Here is a 19312-nt window from a genome sequence, read left to right as displayed (position 1 = left end):
ATGCCTCTGACTATACCGTGCACTTCAGCCTATATATAGACATGAGTAATATGAGAATAATTGATCTGCTCGTGTCTTACGATTTCTTTCTTAATGCAGAATAAACATCACAAAGGTCAAGGCAGCTCAGCTGAAGACCTGCTGAAGGGTAAAGATTATGTATCTCCTCATTAGGAACAAACTGGTATCTGTAAGACCAAGTGCTTCCTGTCTTCGCAGGTGGATGGAGATCAGACCTGCAGTATGACGGAAAGACTCAGAAAGAGAAGCAGAGAATGTGCCGATGAATAGCGAGGCCTCACTTCCTCTTCCAGAAGCTCCGGGTTTCCTGTTAGCCTAGTGAGAAGGAGCTTGCCCCTAGTTTGTGAATGTAGTCCTCCTCCTGTCTCCATGTCTTATATCCTTCCATCTGTCTCTGGGTTCTCTGGCTCCCATTAGTTGCCTGCTAATATAGCTGCAATGTAAAGAGCTGTTTCAGGATGTTTCAGCTGTAGTAATTCCCAGTTTCGACAGTCAGAAAGGCACTGGTTGTGTTAAGACTCAGTTGGCAGAGGTGCCTTTTTTTTTTTTTCCACTGTAGTGGCAGCATTTGGTTGAGAATTTGGTTAAGGAGAAATGAGACTTAAAATAATAGTTATGTTTCATAGGACTTTTAAAGTCACAGTTTCCTCTGGGTTTTGTGTGTTGAAGATAAAGGTGAAAAGTAATAGCAAAAGTAAAAGAGAAGGTATGAGATTTTGTTGGCATGGGGGAAAAGGGAAGATCTGAAATCGTTGGTTACAAAGGCTCTCCTTTGGTATCCTCTCTCCCTTTCATGAGGAGTTGTGAAGGAGCTGAATACTAAGGGCGTGCTGAGAAGGATCTACCTGGTATTGTGAGTTATTTGATTGACTGTAGCACTTAAAGTGTCCCCACATGGATGTTTGTGAGAATCAGGAGATGTTAGGGAGAATCAGAGAGGAAGTTTGGAGATGTCTTTTACAATGTTGACTTGATGAAGTTGCAGTTTTCTGTTTAAACACATTGAAAGAGATGTTGTTTCATTTGTGCCCTGTCTGAAGGGGAACCACAGAGCAAAGTGGAACTGTCTAGAGGGAGGGGAGATTTAGCCCTCTGTTGCAAGCTGCTAAGCCTGCTCAGAAGGGAGATGCTTTCAGAGCACAAAGCGGCACGGGCAGGCAAGTGAGGGTGAGGGTGCAGCAAGCAGGGAGGCTGGAGAGCCTGGAGACTGCAAAACTGTTGAGAAGTACAAGGAACAGATACAGGGTTGGCCATAGTGGTGATGGTATTTTCTCGGGGATCCAGTGGAGGCTCTCTAGAATTTGTTTCAATTCTAGCAAGTTCACTGAGTGGGAATAAAGGCAGTTGTGGGAACAGTACCTGCTTGCAGGGTCGCAGTGGATAGGGGAAATCTGTTTTGATTTTTTTTTCTTCATAGTCCTTTTGAGTTTTCTTTATTTAAATCCAATAAATCTAGATTATTATATAGTAAAAAACTCTGCTTCTTGCTTAAAAGCTTTATTGGCTGTTTGGAGTACTCACTTATAAGAAAAAGATCTGGGCAGTTCAATTTCAATAATATGTCTGACTCAGATTCTCATCCCATCCATCTTAAATCCATTTGCTTTCTTTAATCATAGAATCATAGAACGGTTTGGGTTGGAAGGGACCTTACAGACCATCTAGTTCCAACCCCCTGCCATGGGCAGGGACACCTTCTGCTTAATCACCTGCATGCCCTCGTCACAGTTCCCAGGCTCGGTTTGCTTGTAGTTTGCGATTTGCACTTTTGGGATACCGTATGTCTGAAATTACATTCCTCTTGTGACTCGAGAACAGGTGGCTGTATCCAAGAGGACACTCACTTGTGTCCTCGCTACCTTTTAACCAACTCGAGAAGTTTACTGTTAGTGAACTACAGTGTGAGACTGTACAAGGATGGAGAAAATGCATTTGTCACACTAATGCTCTTCAGTCTGTTGCTTAGCAGACCAATTTTCGTATGTCTCCTAAATATGCGGAATCAAATTACTTATGATCATTGTATAATTAATGAAACCTGAGATTTTGGGAACATATGACAGACATGTAACGACTCACGCCCTCCAACCGAGCCATCACTTTGAAAGTAGTTTGGTGTTTACATGGCTGGAGACATGACTTCAGCAGCTTGGTTCTGCAGAGAAAAAAAATGTTAGAAAACGAAAGCTCGTAAAGGAAAACTGCACATTTTTAATGTACATAGTAATGTATTTGAAGGTAGAAATATATCCAAATGTCTACACATCTATGTGTACTTTAGGGATATAAATGTGTGTTTTCATGAAAATTCCTGTTTGTATGGATGTAGCTATTTTACAAATAACACTCAGCTGATAAATATTTAAAATTAGCATTTAATGTTAGCATAATACATTGAATTGTAAAGAGTATGTCTGTTGCAGAGTATGTATTTTCGTTGCCGACTGCCTCTTTGTAACAGTCTTCTCCTCGACTTCCTACCTTGCCCTCTCCTTGCCCTCCACTCTTCCCATGTTGTAGACATCATTTGCTGGTGAAATCCTCACTTTGTGTTAACACAGGGAGTAAAATAATATGTTGATAGCTTGGATTCCTGTTGGCATTCTGATGGTCCCTGAGTAGAGAGAGTGATGTGCTGTCACTCTTGCCATAACTGTCCAAGGTTGAGAATTTTATTACGTCTTTCAAATTGTCTTTTTTCTTTCATCTGAAAATGAAAATAAGTTGAATAAAATCCAGTTTACGTTTGAGCTGGGCTGCATGGTCACTTATGTATATAAAATTAAACTTGATTTCTTTTTCTTCCCACTTCATGATAATTGTCATATATGACTTTTTTTCCTCTCTCTCTTTTTTTTTCTTTTTTTTTTTTTTTTTACTGCCACAGTTTGGAGGGAGAGCATTAAGTTAAATTAATTTGACTTTGGTTGGCAAACGGTAATAGTGGTACTTTAACAGCTGTTTGCTTTCCTGAATCGTCCTTGGTGCTGGAATTGCTTTTGTGTCTAAACAGCAAAATGTGTTTATAGAGCTACGGAATATGGAGATAAATTCCGCCTGTCAAGCAGATATTGGGGCTTTTTTGTGCTGTGCTTCTGGGAGTGGATCCTGACCACAGTGCTTTAATTCCAAGCTGCGTGTGCCTTTGGACATCTTACAAGACTGTTCATGGAGCTTTTCTGTTTGATTTATGACCTTGCCTGTATGGGCTTCTGATCAGATTTTATTCTCATTTAGTGAAAGAGGGGCTAATTATGAAAGTGACAAAGATTCTTTCATTGTGCTAAAGCTTTTTGAATGACAAAAAGGGGGCTTTAAATTAAAATGAACTTTAACAAGGCATTTTCATATTGAAGTGATACACACTCTACTACTGATAGAGTAATTCATTTTCAACCCCTTCTGATTCTATAAACACATTGTCTCACAAGATCAGTAATTTTTTACCTCTCAGACTAATGAAGAGTGGATGGTAGACCAATGAATTATCTTTTTGCAGAACTGTTTCGTCATTCTTAATTTTTTCTTAAATATCAAAGAAAGGACAAAAGGCTGTGATTTTATTGCATTAATATTAATAATCATTTATCTGCCAGAAAAACATTTAAATATCACTTGACATTTGCAGAGGAAGATTAATGTTTAATTTACTACAAACATAGAAATACTTTGAAATAAAAGGAAATGCTTCTGAATTTGGCAGAATGAAAAAAACCAACAAAATTAAGACAGACATTCAGATATAATAAAATATTCTAACCGTAGCAGAAGAAAAAGACATGTTGGTGCCGTCTAAAATGTCAATATTTAAATTATCACTTCTGATTGAAAAAATAACATCAACTAGATAGTTTTTTAAGGTCTAATTTAAGCTTTAAGTAAACAAAGATAAACGAGGGTAAGCAGTTTTCTGTTATATCCATGTGAGTACAGTGAAGAAGTCCTGCTATAAAGTCTATCAGTCTTATAAAAGCAAACCAATGTAAGGTATTTCCTTGGTACTGTGTAATTATGTGTCGTGTATTGGAGTAAAGCTAGGATATAACCAGTATTGACATTTTGTAGCTATTGGTAAGACTGGAAGTCAAGGAGGGCTTCCAGAATAGGCTGGTGGCTGGAGGAAGGGAAATAGCGAGGCGCAGCCGTCAGAAAATTGTATAAGTAAAAATACAGGAACAAGTTCCATTACCTACAGACGGATCAACATGCTGTATAATAAAGAAAAAAGTACGGAAATCGCCTTGTTCTACAAAAGCACGTCCGACTAGGAACTACAGCAGAGGAGCAGGTGAACAGTGAAGTTGTGTATCAGTCTAATCTGATGGAATAGCTAAAAACGTACCCAGGCTGCCTGAAAGTCTATCTGCAAATTTTATCATGGAGATGGTAAGATTTCACTTCTAGGCAATGAAATAACGGGATTAATGTATTGAATGCGAATAACGTTTCTAGCCCCCAAACTGTCTTTGTGACTAGATTGATAGTGGCATAGAGAACCAAATTCGGTTTCATAATAAACTAAAATAAGACTGTTTCTTCTGCAAAAGCTGTATATAGGACAGATATTATTCAGATCCAGTATTTGTTCTGAAAGTCTATCCTTACAGTACTGTTGTTCGTGGAAATTTTTGTATAAGATACAGAAGGAAAGTTTTAGCTATAAAATCAGAAATTTATTAGTTAAAGAAGGTTTCATCAGGATCCATTTCAAAGAGCAAGATTGCTTTCTAAGACAATACCTGGAGCCTTTCCATTAATACTCTTCTTTTTCTTTATGATAAAAAACCCCAAATTTAGTTACAGCTCTAGTGACTTTGGAGAGGTCCTTGAGAATGTAATTTAACTATAGGTCTCCAGACTGATTGAGGTTTCCATCAATTAATTTTCCTTAAGTAGCAGTTTGTCGTTATGCTATTCAAAGATTCCCCTGGAAAAATGGTGATTCTGTGTAGCAGGCAGCAGACTAGGCCAAAGGCAGAATTGCAGCGTTACCCTGTAGTCATAAATCAACTGGAATATCCTCACTTGTAAGATGAAATGACTGTGTTGCCTTTTGCATTACAAGAATTCTTAGGGTCTTTGCAAAACAGTGACTGTATTGAGTAGGAAGCATTACATAAGTAGGGCTACTGTAGTGTGCTTAGGAGTAAAGAATATGCAGCTTTTAACATTTTTAACCTTTGCAGAGTGTTGCTTGCACACCCGTGATGTCTAGGCAGCAGGTAAACAGAAGAAAGTTTTACTTTAGAGGCTACAGGTAGCAATGAATTCAGTGCTGTACATTGAGCACGAGGCCCTCTCAAAGTAGGTATTAGAGACACGTTTCTCCCTGTTACACACCAGTCATGGTACATCCCACCGTTGCTTATATTCCCTGATCTGCCTTGGTGGTTGCTTCCGTGGTTAAGGCTGCAGACGTTGTTATAATTTATTTATTAACTTATTAATTATTTATTTAGGATCGCAACCATTATATGCTAAGTGACTTCCAAACAGAAATTTCCCCAAATGCTTTTTCTTTAAGAGCTTTGCTTTGAAAAATGAGATAAATACACAGTCGTGAGATACCCATTTTGATAGCATGTATTCTTTAAAGAAAGCCGAGTTTCGTGACACTAATGCAAAACCTCTTTGTATTCTGATTTTCCTTTAACAAAGGTTCACTGCCACGGATAAATAACTGCCCATCTGTCATTGGAGGCCTTTGGGGAATTGATGAAGAGGGAGCAGAGAAATCAGTAGTCGACTGTTTTTGTGGGGATTTGGTGGTTTTGGTGTAGTGGGTGTGCAATGGCCATCTTAGGACATGGGCCTCTGATTTTTAAGCGTTCTTGACACTCCCTACTAAGTTGATGCATTGCTACTTTACTGCTGCCAGTGTCTGTATTTACATGATTTTGTGACTTTCTTTGGAGAATTTATCCTGCAGCCTTGGACTTTACTGGTATTTTTGTAACTCATAAGAATCTCACAGGTGAGGGAGAAGGAGTCAAGAGACTGACTCCATGTTTTCCATCCTTTGAAATTTCCCTACAGAGTGAAAATTGACATTTTATTCTTCACAGCTCCAGGTTTTTAGGTCCTTTAAATGAAAGCATCAGTATTTATTGATAAGGGCAATTTTGAAATAAGGCTCTTTGGCCACAAGTGATTAAGTATCAATCTCATTTGATCAAAACTATTGAATTCCTTCAGCAAGATTTTATTATATAATTTCTTTATACATGTGTAAGCCTGCTGTTTACACACTGATATTTGTAGCATATTGGGATATCTGTTGCTTGTGTATTGTGCTATTTTGCTCATTTGTGGCAATGATGATCACTAAATCTTTAGGATTACTTGTGGCTGGTTTTCATTGTGCTCTAAACTGGGATCACCATTAAGACTGCTCCTCTTAATGAACATAAAAAGACATAAAAACATCACAGTTCTTCCAGTTGCTTGTGTTGTCTTTCTAAATGTTATTGTTTACTCTTCCAGATTATCTTTAAAGGGAAGTTGCAAGTGATGTAAGTAGGTGGCCTTTGGGATTAACACATGCTAGAACTTTAAAATTATTTATACTGTGAAATCTGTAATAGTATCCTTATTGCAGGAGGAGGCTCAAAAATACTGCTCAATAAACTTTAATCCCTGTATTCCTCTTCCGCCTTGCCCAGACATTCAAACACCAGTGACCAAGAAAAGTATTTTTTTTTTCTGAAAGGAAGAGCTCATCCTAAAAGTATCCATTGGTGGCACTGTCCAGACTACTAAAATATGAGAATATTTTTGTAACTGTTTTTAGTAAAAGAAAATGAATCACAGCATTGCCCCCCTCAGCTTTCTTGTCTTCTACGTTCAGCTAATAAATTTAAGCTGGTTTATGCCTCTTTCCTTTTTCAATCGATCCTTCTTTCTTAAAGGTTTCCAGTTCCCTTCATTTTCTGTGTGAAAGAGAATTCTTTGGCTTCCTTAGAAATGGCCTTGTACCTTTTGCTTCATTCAGAGGCTATTCCCACAACTTTCTTTTAATCTAATGATTCAGATTAGCTGCTGTGGGTGATAAATTCTGCCTCCTACACTAATTCAGATAAAAGTTTTAATTTATAAAACTCCTGTGGGTGTTTTAGTCTAGGCCACACTGTTCATTAATTTTTCTGCAATTTAACTCAAAACAAAGGAATTATAAATTTATTCATTACACTTGTTTGAGACCACTGAGAAACAGATAACTATGGGCAGAATGTCCTTAGGAAGCAGGTCTAGTGCACCTTACGTACATCACCTGTGAGGACAAATACTGGAAAGAGTGAAACTGAGACTGTGATCCTGAAAAGGTGTGGGAAATCAGATTGTGCTCTTGTTGTTATGAATTAGAAGCAAGACCATTAAAATCAATATTGTGACACCAAAAGAAATAGGATAGTTGGAAAGGATGAGAACATTTATAAGTTTTGGATTCACTGCTGTACTCCATGTCATTGCTGAATCATTTGGTAGTGAAATGAACAAACAAATGGAGACCCATAACTCTTATCTAGCCAAAAGATGAATACAGTTTATTTTAATGCTATATTCACAGATAAACAAGAAAACTTTTCAAGCTAGAATTTTCAGGTCCTGCCAGTCACAATTAGATTTTGTCACATTATCTAATTACAATAAAAGCTCAATCAGAATGCTCAGCCTCTATAAGTTACGCGTTAATATGTAAACCTCAGTTCACCCTTTCCAGTGATGGGAGCTGGCCTTTTACCAATTGCTGCTAAGAGCTAAGATAGTCCTGGTTCCTGTACAATCTTTTTCACAAAAGCTACTGATTTACTGGCCTTTGGATGTTACCTTTGGTAAAAACTTAAAACATAATGGAAATACAGCAATTTCAACTTGCTTATTTGAGAAGGGAGGATAGAAAAGAGACTACGAATACCAGTCTGAAGCATCCAGCTTCTCAAGCCATGTACTTTTGAAGTGCTTTGCCTGTTTGATAGTCTGGAACATTTCTTAAAAGTGATTTGGGTTTTGACTGAAAGATGAGTCATAGGCATTGCTATTGTTTTAACGGAAACATCAGGTTCTTAAAAGAATATTATATTGTTGAAGAGTATTGAGGTTTTTTTCCAAAACCTTGATTTAATTGTAGCAATATAGATATTACTTTGTATTGCAGAGCTTAATCATGTGTAATTTTAATAATTTGAAGTATAGTTTAATTTACAAGGTGTCCTATATGTGTTTTTTATGGTATTGTCTTTTTATTCAAACCGTGTGCTTTGCAGTTTCGGGAATCCTGATTTGACATATGCTTTGGGCAAAGGGCCAGAAGATGATGCAAAAACAGTCACAGGATTTCAGAGATCATCACTATTTCATTAGATTTTTCCTATTTAAAAATCAAATGCTATTTTGAAGTTGTTTAGGACTTCTCACCAAACTATTTCTTATAAATTCTTTCCACAGACAAAGACCATAAAGCCAGTGGGATTTACAACTGACATTCTTAGATGCGCTTCTTTCAGAAGATATCTAATCTTTCACTCAGGAGAAGTTTTTGCAGATCTCGGTCCCTGTAGTTCCTGTTCCATTTAGAATGTATCAATAAAATTTCTTTGCAATATCGTCTCACAGTGTTTTGTGATCTTTAAGGATGAATTCCATTGAGGGTATTCCATATTCTACATTTCATCTTATTTTGCGAAATACAGAATTGCATGAAATATAGATTAATACTGTTTGGCCATCTTGGACTTGATCCCAGGTTCAACTGGTGAAAATGATGTATATTCCAATCTGTTCCTTGGTTGTTTTTGTTTAAAGAATTTGTATAGATTGAAATGCAGCTGCAAGTGTATTAGTGATTTTCTATTGCTTACTTGTCAAGATTTTTATTGTGTGGATGAAAAATAGTATTTCAAAACCTGGCAGCATATTGACAAAAACAGAAGAGCACTTTGTGTAATTCTCTTTTGAAAAACTACCTCTTTTAGAGACAGAGATTGCTTCAGCTACTTCCATTCATATGTATCTTGATCAATAGATTTATTGATAGCTTTTAGCCAAGATTTAATTCTTTTTTCTCCTCAGTTCACCATGGTGCTCACTTTTCTGAATTAAGAAAGTAGAATTAGGCTGCTGTAAGCAAGGCATACAATATGCAAGTGCTCTAGGTGTAAAAGGAGGCATTTGACCTTTTGTTGCTAATCTGTGACAGGTGCAGGCTATTTTCTTCCAAATGGTGTTAATTTTCATGTGCAAATCCACCCCCTGAAACCTGCATTCTATGTATCCACCACAGGGGAATTGGTGGTCATCATGAGTACTGTAATGGACAGCTGAGGGGGATAATCACTGATAGTTCAGCACATTCATGCTCGCGACTCAGTCGTTTTTAGTGCACTTCTGTTTTCACTGCTTATTAGGGAGGCTGAAGTTAGTTATTCATCGCTGGACAAAAAAAGTGTCTGAGAAAGTTCATGTGCAGGGAACAGCACATTGTTACAAATTAGTTTCCTTTACCATTTCTGGCAAACTCATTACAAAGTAATCGCGCCCCGCGCTGAAGTGCACTTCCTCTGGGACCAATAACTGTAAATAAGGAGGGCTGCAAGCTGGCTGATAAGTTGTTGTTCTGAAGATAACGGTCCTTTTTAGCAGAGTGTTTGACCTTTTTCTTTATATTGCCTCAGGCTTGTCTAAGACCCTCAAGGTCTATTTTTCATCTTAAAATTCTCTGTAGGAAAGCACAATGTGTGGTTTAAGAAGATTTTAGGATTGCTTAACATATCTATATTTTCTTTTCTATCGTTTTTATGATAATTGTTAGAATGCTTAGTCAGTTTAGCTAGCATTCTCTTAAGCAGGTTTTCTTTCTTTGTGTAAAGTACACTTTTTATTGATGTAGGAGCAATATGCATTAATATTTTATGAAGACTAAGTGTATGTTGCATGATTAATAAAAGAGTAACATTGGGCTTTTTTCTGACTTTTAAAGAAACTTGAAACATGCTATTGACCCCTTTCTCTATTCACATTTTGAGAGTATTGCACTAAATATTATTCTATAAAGCAGTTTAAGCAAATATAATTAAGAATTTCAGCTTGAATGATTAAAGAATACTATGTCTCTTCTCAGTATGCTGAGAGTATTGAACAGAACTGTGACTGAAAATTGAGCGTGTCTTAAAAACAAACCCCAAGGCTGAGTGAAAGTTGGTTTATAGACATTTGGGAATTTGATTTGTTCACATCTTCCCATCAGTTTAAAAAGATCTGTGCTAGTATTTCTGTAAAGTAAAATAATAATAGAAAAAAAACCCACAACTAATTTCAGACTGCAGAGGAGAAAAAATCCGTAATGTTTTGTAAAGTGCTGGCTACTCTAATAAATTGCTTCTTTTACTTTCAAGATATAGTCAGAAAGCCATTTGGCAACCAAACGGGCACCCAAACTGTAAAAACCAAAATTTAAACAAGAAATGTCTGAGAATGCTAGTAGGTTCAGATCTTACTGCTCATAATGTTGTTGGGCTTTTTCCCTTTGCAGATCACATTACTCAATCAGTTCATTAATTTTACATGTACCTTAAATAACACTATTAATATCTCATGTTTTATAATGTTAACCCCCAAATAAGATGCTAATTGAAAAGTTATGGAGTGATAATGCTTTAAAAAATGTTGTATAATCTCCTAGATACAACTTCTATATTTATTGAATGGAATGGTGATGATTTCATGCGGGCATGAACCCAAAGTAAAATAAAGCAAAGCTGATGTTTTAGTAGCGTGAGACTTTTTTTCTCTGATTTTCTAAAAATGTGCTTAACTGATATGGTTATGAACAGACTCACTGATATCACAAGTTACCAGACTAGCAATGTGCACAGAATAAAAACTATGCACGGAAAGGTTTTTACAGGAGTTGCTTCAAGACTGGAGACTATTGGTAGGTACATTATGCAAAATTGGTGCTATCTAGCTTTCTCTTCAGTTTATCATTATTTCAGCATAGAAACTGTCCACCTCAGGTACTGTAAAGCAGAGTCCATGTATTGTGTAATTGCACAAAGGTTTGTGTGACATAGGAGGAACTTACTGTTTAACCATTCGTTAAACGGTTTTCTCTCTTGCTATGCATTTAACAAAAAAAAAGGAAAAAAGACATTTTAAGAAACCTTATAGAACTATTAAAATAAAAGCAGTTTAGAAGTTGTTTGTACTTAAGAAAAAATACTTATTTTGAGTGTTAAAATATTAAAATGGTATAATTGCTCAATGGAATAGTGTAATCAATGCTTTAATTCCTGTTTCATAGTTTCTAATGGATTTCACTGTGTTACCTGTGGTATTGGAATATAATTCTCACTCATTAGAATAAATCTATTTCCTATTATTGTAGCAACATGAAGGCAGTATGTAGAATTGTTAACTTTGTTTATGAGATTAACATTGGGAAGCTTATATCCTCTTGTGGACACCAAAAAATGTTTTTCAGTGGCATTATCAGTTTTCTACAAAGCATCTCTTGAAGCAAGGAAGTGTTTTGTTCTTACAGTTCTAGGCTTCTTTGTACCAAAATTGCTGTCTTGTTTAATGACATTGCTATGTGGGTTGAAATTAGGCTGACAGATTGTGAGCAAAGGCTGTGATATTACAAACAATAGTCTATTGAGCATGAGGAACTTGTTGAATTGGTTACCGAAGGCATTAGTGTTTGGTCCAGACTATTTAGCATCTGGAAGACAGAGAAGGAATAGTGTGCGAATGAAATGTACAAATGATACTAAACTGCACATGGCTGCAGGTGAGTATGGCAGCTGATGTGTACTATGAAGGAGCCCAGTAAGAGGCAGTTCTGTAGGCAAAAAGTAATAAAGTGAGACACAATTCACAAAAGGAGAAAATACTGCATCAGGAGGGAGGTGAGTATTCAAATCAAGTATTACAGATAAAGAGAGAAAAGAGTATTGGGAGTCCCTGGGAATCATGTACGCAATGATTAAATTGTTAAGAGTTCTGCTGTATTTGAGATGGGTTTATAGGTTTCCCAGAGCAGACTGGCTTGGAGTGGTTCCAGCGTACAAGCTCTTCACCATCAGTGGTTTCACTAACATTGGTACAATTCTCCAGTGCTAGTTTAGGGATTCTGTGGACACTGTAAAGTAGTTCCGAGTGGACTATCTGTCCCCTATACAGTTCAGAACAGTTTGATGTTGAAAAAGAAGCTGAAATGTGCAATATGTCAGAAATCAAGGTCTTTTTTTTCCTTGTTTTTGTTTATTCACTTAATAATATTTTAGTTTCCTTTGCCTTGCAGTACAACTTTTTCATGATCTTTGAACTTAAAATACAAATTCAATCGAAATTTGCACCTCTGGTCTGTGCTGCAGATAACTTAATCCATATCTGGAATTGCTGGGATCATTGGGAGGCATGTATACCTGTCAAGCTGGATCTGGTCCACAGTCTATGTTCATCCAGCCTGCTGCTGTCTCTCTGGACAAAGCTTAATGTGTGGACACTAAGAGTCACTTCAGCCTGAGCTGTGCATGTGATGCTGGTGAATCATCCAGAGAGACCTTAAACTGTAACCTGTGAGGCAACTGGAATCCAATTTATGCAGCTGAACAACTTGGACCACCTAAATTCTGAAATACATTAGAAATATTATTTTCCCAACAATGTCATATGTTCATGACATTTAATGAAAAATACAGTAAACCCAAGTCCTATAATTAAGTGTATTATAAAGCAATAGCTTGATTTTACCACTCTTATTTACTTTAGATAATAATCTGTAGGAAATAATAGTTGAAGATTCAAGTTCTGTTGTTGTGAATAGCAGTGATAGATTTGACCTCCGTGGCAGAAGGTGCATTTAGATGAGTAGAGGACTTAACCTAAAGTCAGGCAGATGTGGTGGGTTGGTCTTGGCCGGCTGCTAGATGCCCACCCAACAGCTCTCTCACTTCCCCTTCTCAACAGGACGGGGGGAGAAAATAAGATGAAAAAGCTCATGGGTTGAAATAAAGACAAGGAGATCGCTCAGAGCGTGCCATCACAGGTGAAACAGACTCGACGAGGAGAAAACTAGTCTATTGCCAGTTAAAGTAGGTTTGGATAGTAAGAAACAAAGAGAAATTAAAGCAACACTTTCTTCCCACCCTTCTGTGTTTCCCAGGATCAGCTCCACTCCCCCCACAAGGAGCAGCACAGTGGGGGCTGTGGTTGGTCTGTAGCCATCCCTCCCTGCCTCTCCTCCCTCCACACACTGTTCCCCTGCTCCAGCCAGGGCCCTTCCCACCGTCTGCAGTTCCCGTCAGGAGAGCCAGCTCCAGCACAGGTCCTCTGCTGGGTACTGGTCCCTCAGGAAACACCCACCTGCTCCAGCCTCGCTCCGCAGGCTGCGGAGGAGTCTCCGCCCTGGCACCCGGAGCACCCTTTTCCCTCCTTCTCCTCCAACCCTGGTTCTCCTCAGACTTCCTCACTTCTCACTGCTCGTATGACGGTTTCGCCCTTCCTCAGACACGTTTTCACTGAGGTGCCACCACCTCCGCTGAGGGGCTCAGCCATGCCCAGCGGGGGGGCTGTGGCGAAGCCGGCTGGAACCGGCGGGAACGGGTGGGAACTGGCACGGGGTTGCGCTCTCCTCAGAGAGCTCCGCGCTGCAGCCCCCCCTCAGCCACCAGCACCTGGGCACAGGCACCCCTTCGAGCAGATGACATTATTTATCTTGGCAAAGGTATTCTAGCTGTACAATATTACTGGTGGGTTTTTTTTTGTGTGTTTTTTTTCCCCCTTAATATTTCAGATGCCAAACGTATCCTTCAGGCAAGTGTGTAGGAACAGATTGTTAGCACGAAGCGCTTTTCTGCAGAGGGAATCAGTGAGGAGAATTTTCTTCTGAAAAGAAGAATGTGGGTAGGAAAGTAGAGGATAACATTAAAAATAGGGAAGATTAAAAACGTTCAATGAGTAAAGCCAGAAACAATTTAGGATAAAGAAGAAATCCTGCAAATATAAGAGTCGAAAGTGGTTTTCTGCTTCTTTTCCACCGCAGAACGGCAGATCAGCCGAATTTTGCTGCTTGTGCTTGAACTGAGTAGCAAGTGACCGATGAACAGTCGTATTGACTGAAATGGGACTTGCTGAGGGAATTGTTTAGCTCAGATAGCGTTATAAATAACTACTTAAACCCAACAGTATATATCCAACCCAAAAATATATATCTAAACCCAAAAATATATCTGAAACCATAAAACCAGGTCATCTTACAGTGCTATTTTTTTGATAAGTGTAATCTAGCATGTAAGCTAAAGCATGGTCCTGTCTTACAAGATCTGATGAGATGGGTTTTGGGTTGGATCAGGAAAACGTGAAGTCTTATTTTTGTGTTGTATAAATGAAATGGACAGTCTAAACCCCATCTTTAAAAATCTTGGCACGCTTCAAAGGAAAAATACCAATTTAGCAATTTAAAAGCACTTAGCAAGTTTTCCCAGTGCTGAACTTCATTTCTATAGCTAGTGTGGTGGTTGCTTGCTGAATAATGCCATAGGGGACAATGTAGCTCTGACTATATTTAAAAATATTATTCCATGAAATTCACCAGGAAAAAGCTGAGGCGAAATCTTACAGCCTCACTTGTGTCTTTGGAAGGAGTTGATAGTGGCTGCAAATGGTAAAGTATGAAGATAGCTTTTGAATCACAAAGGAAATGAAGGCTGGGCCATCTCTGGGGAGAGAGGGTCGCTCTGAGCACCAGCCAGAGGGGCCAGGTGGAAATCTGGGGACTTTTTAATCTTAGAGGTGCTTGAACATGAGCAGCAAATGGAAAGAAAGGAATCCATACGAGTGGGGGCTAAAAGGGGTGCGGAGACACTATCAGAAAAGTAAAAAAAAAAAGAAAAAAAGGAAACAAAAGGATATTAGGACACTTAACTGGAATAGTCAGATAAGAGAAGACAAAAAGTCAATTTGATTGAGTAATAAAAATCCATTTTGTCTTCTTTTTGGTGTATTCGTATGCATGCAGCTTTCTAGTATGTGTTTTATTTTGTAACTATGATTAAGTCTTTTAAAAATAATTCTGAACTGTTGTGAGGCTTATTATACTTATATGTTTAAACCAACAGAGGTAGAAGTTTTAAAAACTCTTTTTTTGTGTAGCTCCTGAAGAGTTTATCAGCTATTCATTAAAAAGCTTTCTTTTTCTTGGTAGGTAACCTTGGGCGGGTGGACCACATCACAGAGTTTGAGTATGACCTGTTCATTCGACCAGATACCTGTAACCCACGCTTTCGAGTTTGGTTCAACTTCACTGTTGAAAATGTAAAAGAGTCACAGGTAAGTGATACTAAATTAGATAGTGTGATAGCTTTAAAAATTGCTTACTCCACAATATATTTTCTTAAACAAAAAAGATGACATCCAGGGTTTGTAAGTAAAAATTTGCTGTAAAATGTATTTTTGTTATTTGAATTTTTATAAGTAAAAGCAGGACCAGCATGACTGGATATCACCACGTTTTTCAGCTATCCAAGACAGGAAGTAATTACAAAGACAGTATAATGTTTGCCAGCTAACAGGAGTTGTATTAGAAATGGCTGCTATATATTGTGTTAACACATACAAACCAAATATATGTGTTAATTTATGAAATAGAAGTCCATCATAGCTGTTGAAATATTATCACTCAAGCCTTCGTTTAATACATGTAGAACAATGAGGTATTGTTGCATACAGGCGTTACTCTAGTGACTTGTAGTCGAGAAGGAGTTGCCTGCCAATGCGTCCTTTGTGAAAGAGAAGGTCTTAAAGTAAGCCAAAAAAAAAGTTATATACTAACTTTCACATTGTCAAATCAAAATAGATTGAATTTCACTTTTTACATATACTTTGCATTTTATTCTAATGTTCTGTCTTAGTTTATCATAATCAGACTGTCATTTTCACTTAATGGAAAGAAAACATACTTAGTAAGAGAAAAAAATGCAGAAGCTTGATATTTGTATTCCTAAGAGACTAATATTTTAATATCCACCACTGTGCCGTTCCTGTTACAACTAGAAATCATGAAATTGTTTATCTATCTTCCTGGAGCCTGATGCTTTATCAGACAGACCCTTTCCCCTGCTGTGCCTTACTCAACATTGATCAAATTATATAGTCATGAGATGAATGGGAATCTGTCTCAAGGAGGCAAAGAGATCTGGTAGAAAGATACAATATATATCTAGTGCTTACAGGATATTTGTTTTCATGGTTGTCTACATGAAAGAGAATGGTTTCACTATTAAGTTTGACTTGTGAGGTCTGCTTTTATAATGTGTGTTTCTATAATCTTTTCTTCTCATCTCTCCAATTTCCGTTAAAATGAGACCTGCACGAACGTAATCTAGTCTGGAACCTTTTTTAGGTCTTTGTACTAGCGGATGTGGGCAATATTAGTCATTGCAGCTCAGCTATATTAAATGAATGTTAGAAATTGCTACATCAAACATACTGTGTAATCTGGTTTGTGCATTTTGATTATTTTCTTTTATGTTTTACTAGAAAATAATAACAAGGAAACCCATACTGTTCAGTATTACTTAAAAATGTAGCACTAAACCACAAGTAACTTTGACGACTTTATGTGTAAAAGTAGATATTTTAATAACTCTACGTAGATAATTACTTGTATAATAGTGTATTTATTTTTGATGTATCATACAGGTGATGTGGGAGCAAGGCAAATCTATGCATTTATATATCCTAGGTCTGGTTTCAGCCATTTGGATGAGGACTCAAAAGGAGCAGCTACTTTTATTAGTTTTATATATTGTCTGTATCTCATTGTTCCTTCAAATTCTTAAACGGCTTTATTTACTTAGATTTGAAAATATGTTGAAGATTTTCTTCTTACTGTAAGGATATCTCCAGTTTTGCTTCTAAAACTTTCTTCCAGTTTTTCACACTAAAGCCTTTACTCACAAAGAAATTTATTTCAATAGTATCATGAGAAAAAAAGAAACCTCCTTTCTTTACCTGAATTAGAAATCGTCCATTTTGTTTTTTTCCTGTTGCATCAGACCAATAGTTGACACCCAACGGTAGACAAAAGGATAAAAAACTGAATGAAACACACAGTGTAAAAACAGCAGCCATACAAATACCAGGAACACGTAATTGTGCTGTTTGTATTTAAGATTTAGGTTTCAGTCCTACTACTGGATAGTAGTGCAGTTTTTACAATATGTTTAGTGTAGTGTTTTGTGTTAGTAATCTAGTGATAAATGAAAAGAGAGACCTCTTAGACATTCCTGCCAGTTCCATGCATTATTGTTCTGCAGAAAACAGTTCTTTTACATTCCACTTTTCATTTTCTTAAGACACAGAGCTTCACTTCCTATGTCTCAAAACTGTTCTATAGACTCATCTCACTTACAATGTTGCTTGTTTTTTAGCCTAAAGATTTCCTTTCTTTAATCCCACTATTCCCAGTTACAATTCTGCTTAGTAATAGCCCCTCTTGGTGCAAATAAATCCTCATCATCCTTGGCTAACATTTATATTTCTGTAAATTATAACATTCCTCATCATTTGTGGCTCAATCTAGCTATCATGTTTGGTTCTTTCGTCCCTATATCCATACAGTACTTTACCTTTAAGTATTTTTCTGCTTTGGGGCCTTTGGACTTTCATCGTTAAGTGAATCTTTCCAGCCCTTTGATAATTAGCCTAGTTTCCCGGGGAAAAAAAGCTTATATGATCACACTGTCTACTCGCTAGCCTAGGCTTTTGTGTGGCTGCTAATCTTTCTCATCTCCTTTCTCCATCAATAACCTCTTAACTCTGGCCAGTTTCAACAATAGTGAACAGGAATTCCTCTAAGTTTCAGCAAAGCAGGCTGCCAGATGGGCAAGAGACTCATCTGTGTTCCCACTGGCAGAAAGGCTCTAGGAAGAGAACATTTCTTATTAAACATCAGAGAATCCACAGAGGAGATACACAGCAGAAAGTACTCATTGGAATTCGCATTTTTAAGATACCAGAGAATCCAACCATGAAATTCAAATCCATAGCACTTAGTACTTTTGTTTCTTACATAACTTCTTTTTTTAATTATTATTATTATTCCTCTTCCAGTTCCTTCAATATTTCCTGTACAGTGTGGAACTAAAGCTTAATGGACAGTTCTGAGTACGCTACCATCCTAACTTACAGAGAAGGGACTCTGGTCCTTTTGCTCTGTTACTGTCTCAGTATAGACAGCTGAAAATTGCAGCAGCCTTTTGTTGCTCTATCACTGTGGAAGCTCGTGCCTAATTTGTTGTTCACTATCCTACACAAGTCTTTTTCAGAATTATGGCTTCCTTCCTCTTGTTGTGTACATCTTAGGTTGCTGTTGTGCTTTAGTAGCAAGGGCAGGTAATAGAGCTAAGTTCTGCAGCATAGCAGTGAGAGCCCTAATCTTTTCAGAATCATTTTTAGAATTTTATGATAAACTTAGTTTTTTTTCTGATATTCACTTCCCTGTGTTAGAGTAGAACCAGTAGATTTATTTATTTTTTTACTTGGAATTTGGTGAATTAACTTGTTCCTCTTTATGAATTGGACCTCTACGTCAGACATTTTGTGTTGTCAGTTTTATTTTATATTTCTTTAGCATGGAAAAAAATCAAAAGAAATGGCTAATGGATTATGTTTATGGGAAAAAGAACCATCATATCAGATACCTGTAAGAAGAAAAATTTGGTCTTTTGGTCTCCGTATAGGATTTCTGACATGCAAATCAGTTGGTCTGATAAGATCTGAGCTGTGGATTTTTTTTTGTCGTTTGTTCAGTGGATTCACTTAACACCAATATTGGAAAAAAACAAAAAGAAACTGATATGTTATATGGAAGGACTATAATCATGCAATGATTGCACTTACAATAATCATGAAAGGGAGAATGAAGGAAATAGGATTTGCTGTGGAACACATGGTCTCATGGGCAAAGCCTCCAATTTCTCTAATTATATACGTGTCACAGGCTGCTGTCTATTTCTGGATAATGGTCTTTATTGGGCAGGGTTTGTTTCCTATTAACTTCAACCATGGCCCTTACAACTATTCACAATTTTGCTAAATTCCTTCTCTGTGGAACCGGAAATTGGATGAACAAATGTCATCTCCAAGTTGCATTTCAAGTATTTTAAACAGACAGTGCTTCAGGTGCATGATTACTTCTGAGCTAGAATGTCTTTAAAGGTGTTAGTAGCAGCAGTGATTCATTTGAGATTTGGGGGGAAAAAAGAAATGCATGATAAATTATAAAAAT

General features: G+C 37.3%; 1 protein-coding gene across 1 annotated transcript in view; it reads left to right on the top strand.

Annotated features, from left to right (window-relative positions):
- Positions 1–19312, top strand: part of AGBL4 (AGBL carboxypeptidase 4) — a 941572-nt gene that overhangs the window by 17016 nt on the left and 905244 nt on the right. Inside the window, exon 3 of the mRNA XM_086617760.1 lies at positions 15227–15351. Within this exon, the coding sequence (XP_086473886.1) occupies positions 15227–15351 (125 nt within the window). The remainder of the gene's footprint in view (positions 1–15226; positions 15352–19312) is intronic.

The sequence above is a fragment of the Tauraco erythrolophus genome, chromosome 10 (genome assembly GCF_009769465.1).
Source record: "Tauraco erythrolophus isolate bTauEry1 chromosome 10, bTauEry1.pri, whole genome shotgun sequence".
NCBI classification, from domain to species: Eukaryota; Metazoa; Chordata; class Aves; order Musophagiformes; family Musophagidae; genus Tauraco; species Tauraco erythrolophus.
This window is presented reverse-complemented; position numbering and strand designations above follow the sequence as displayed.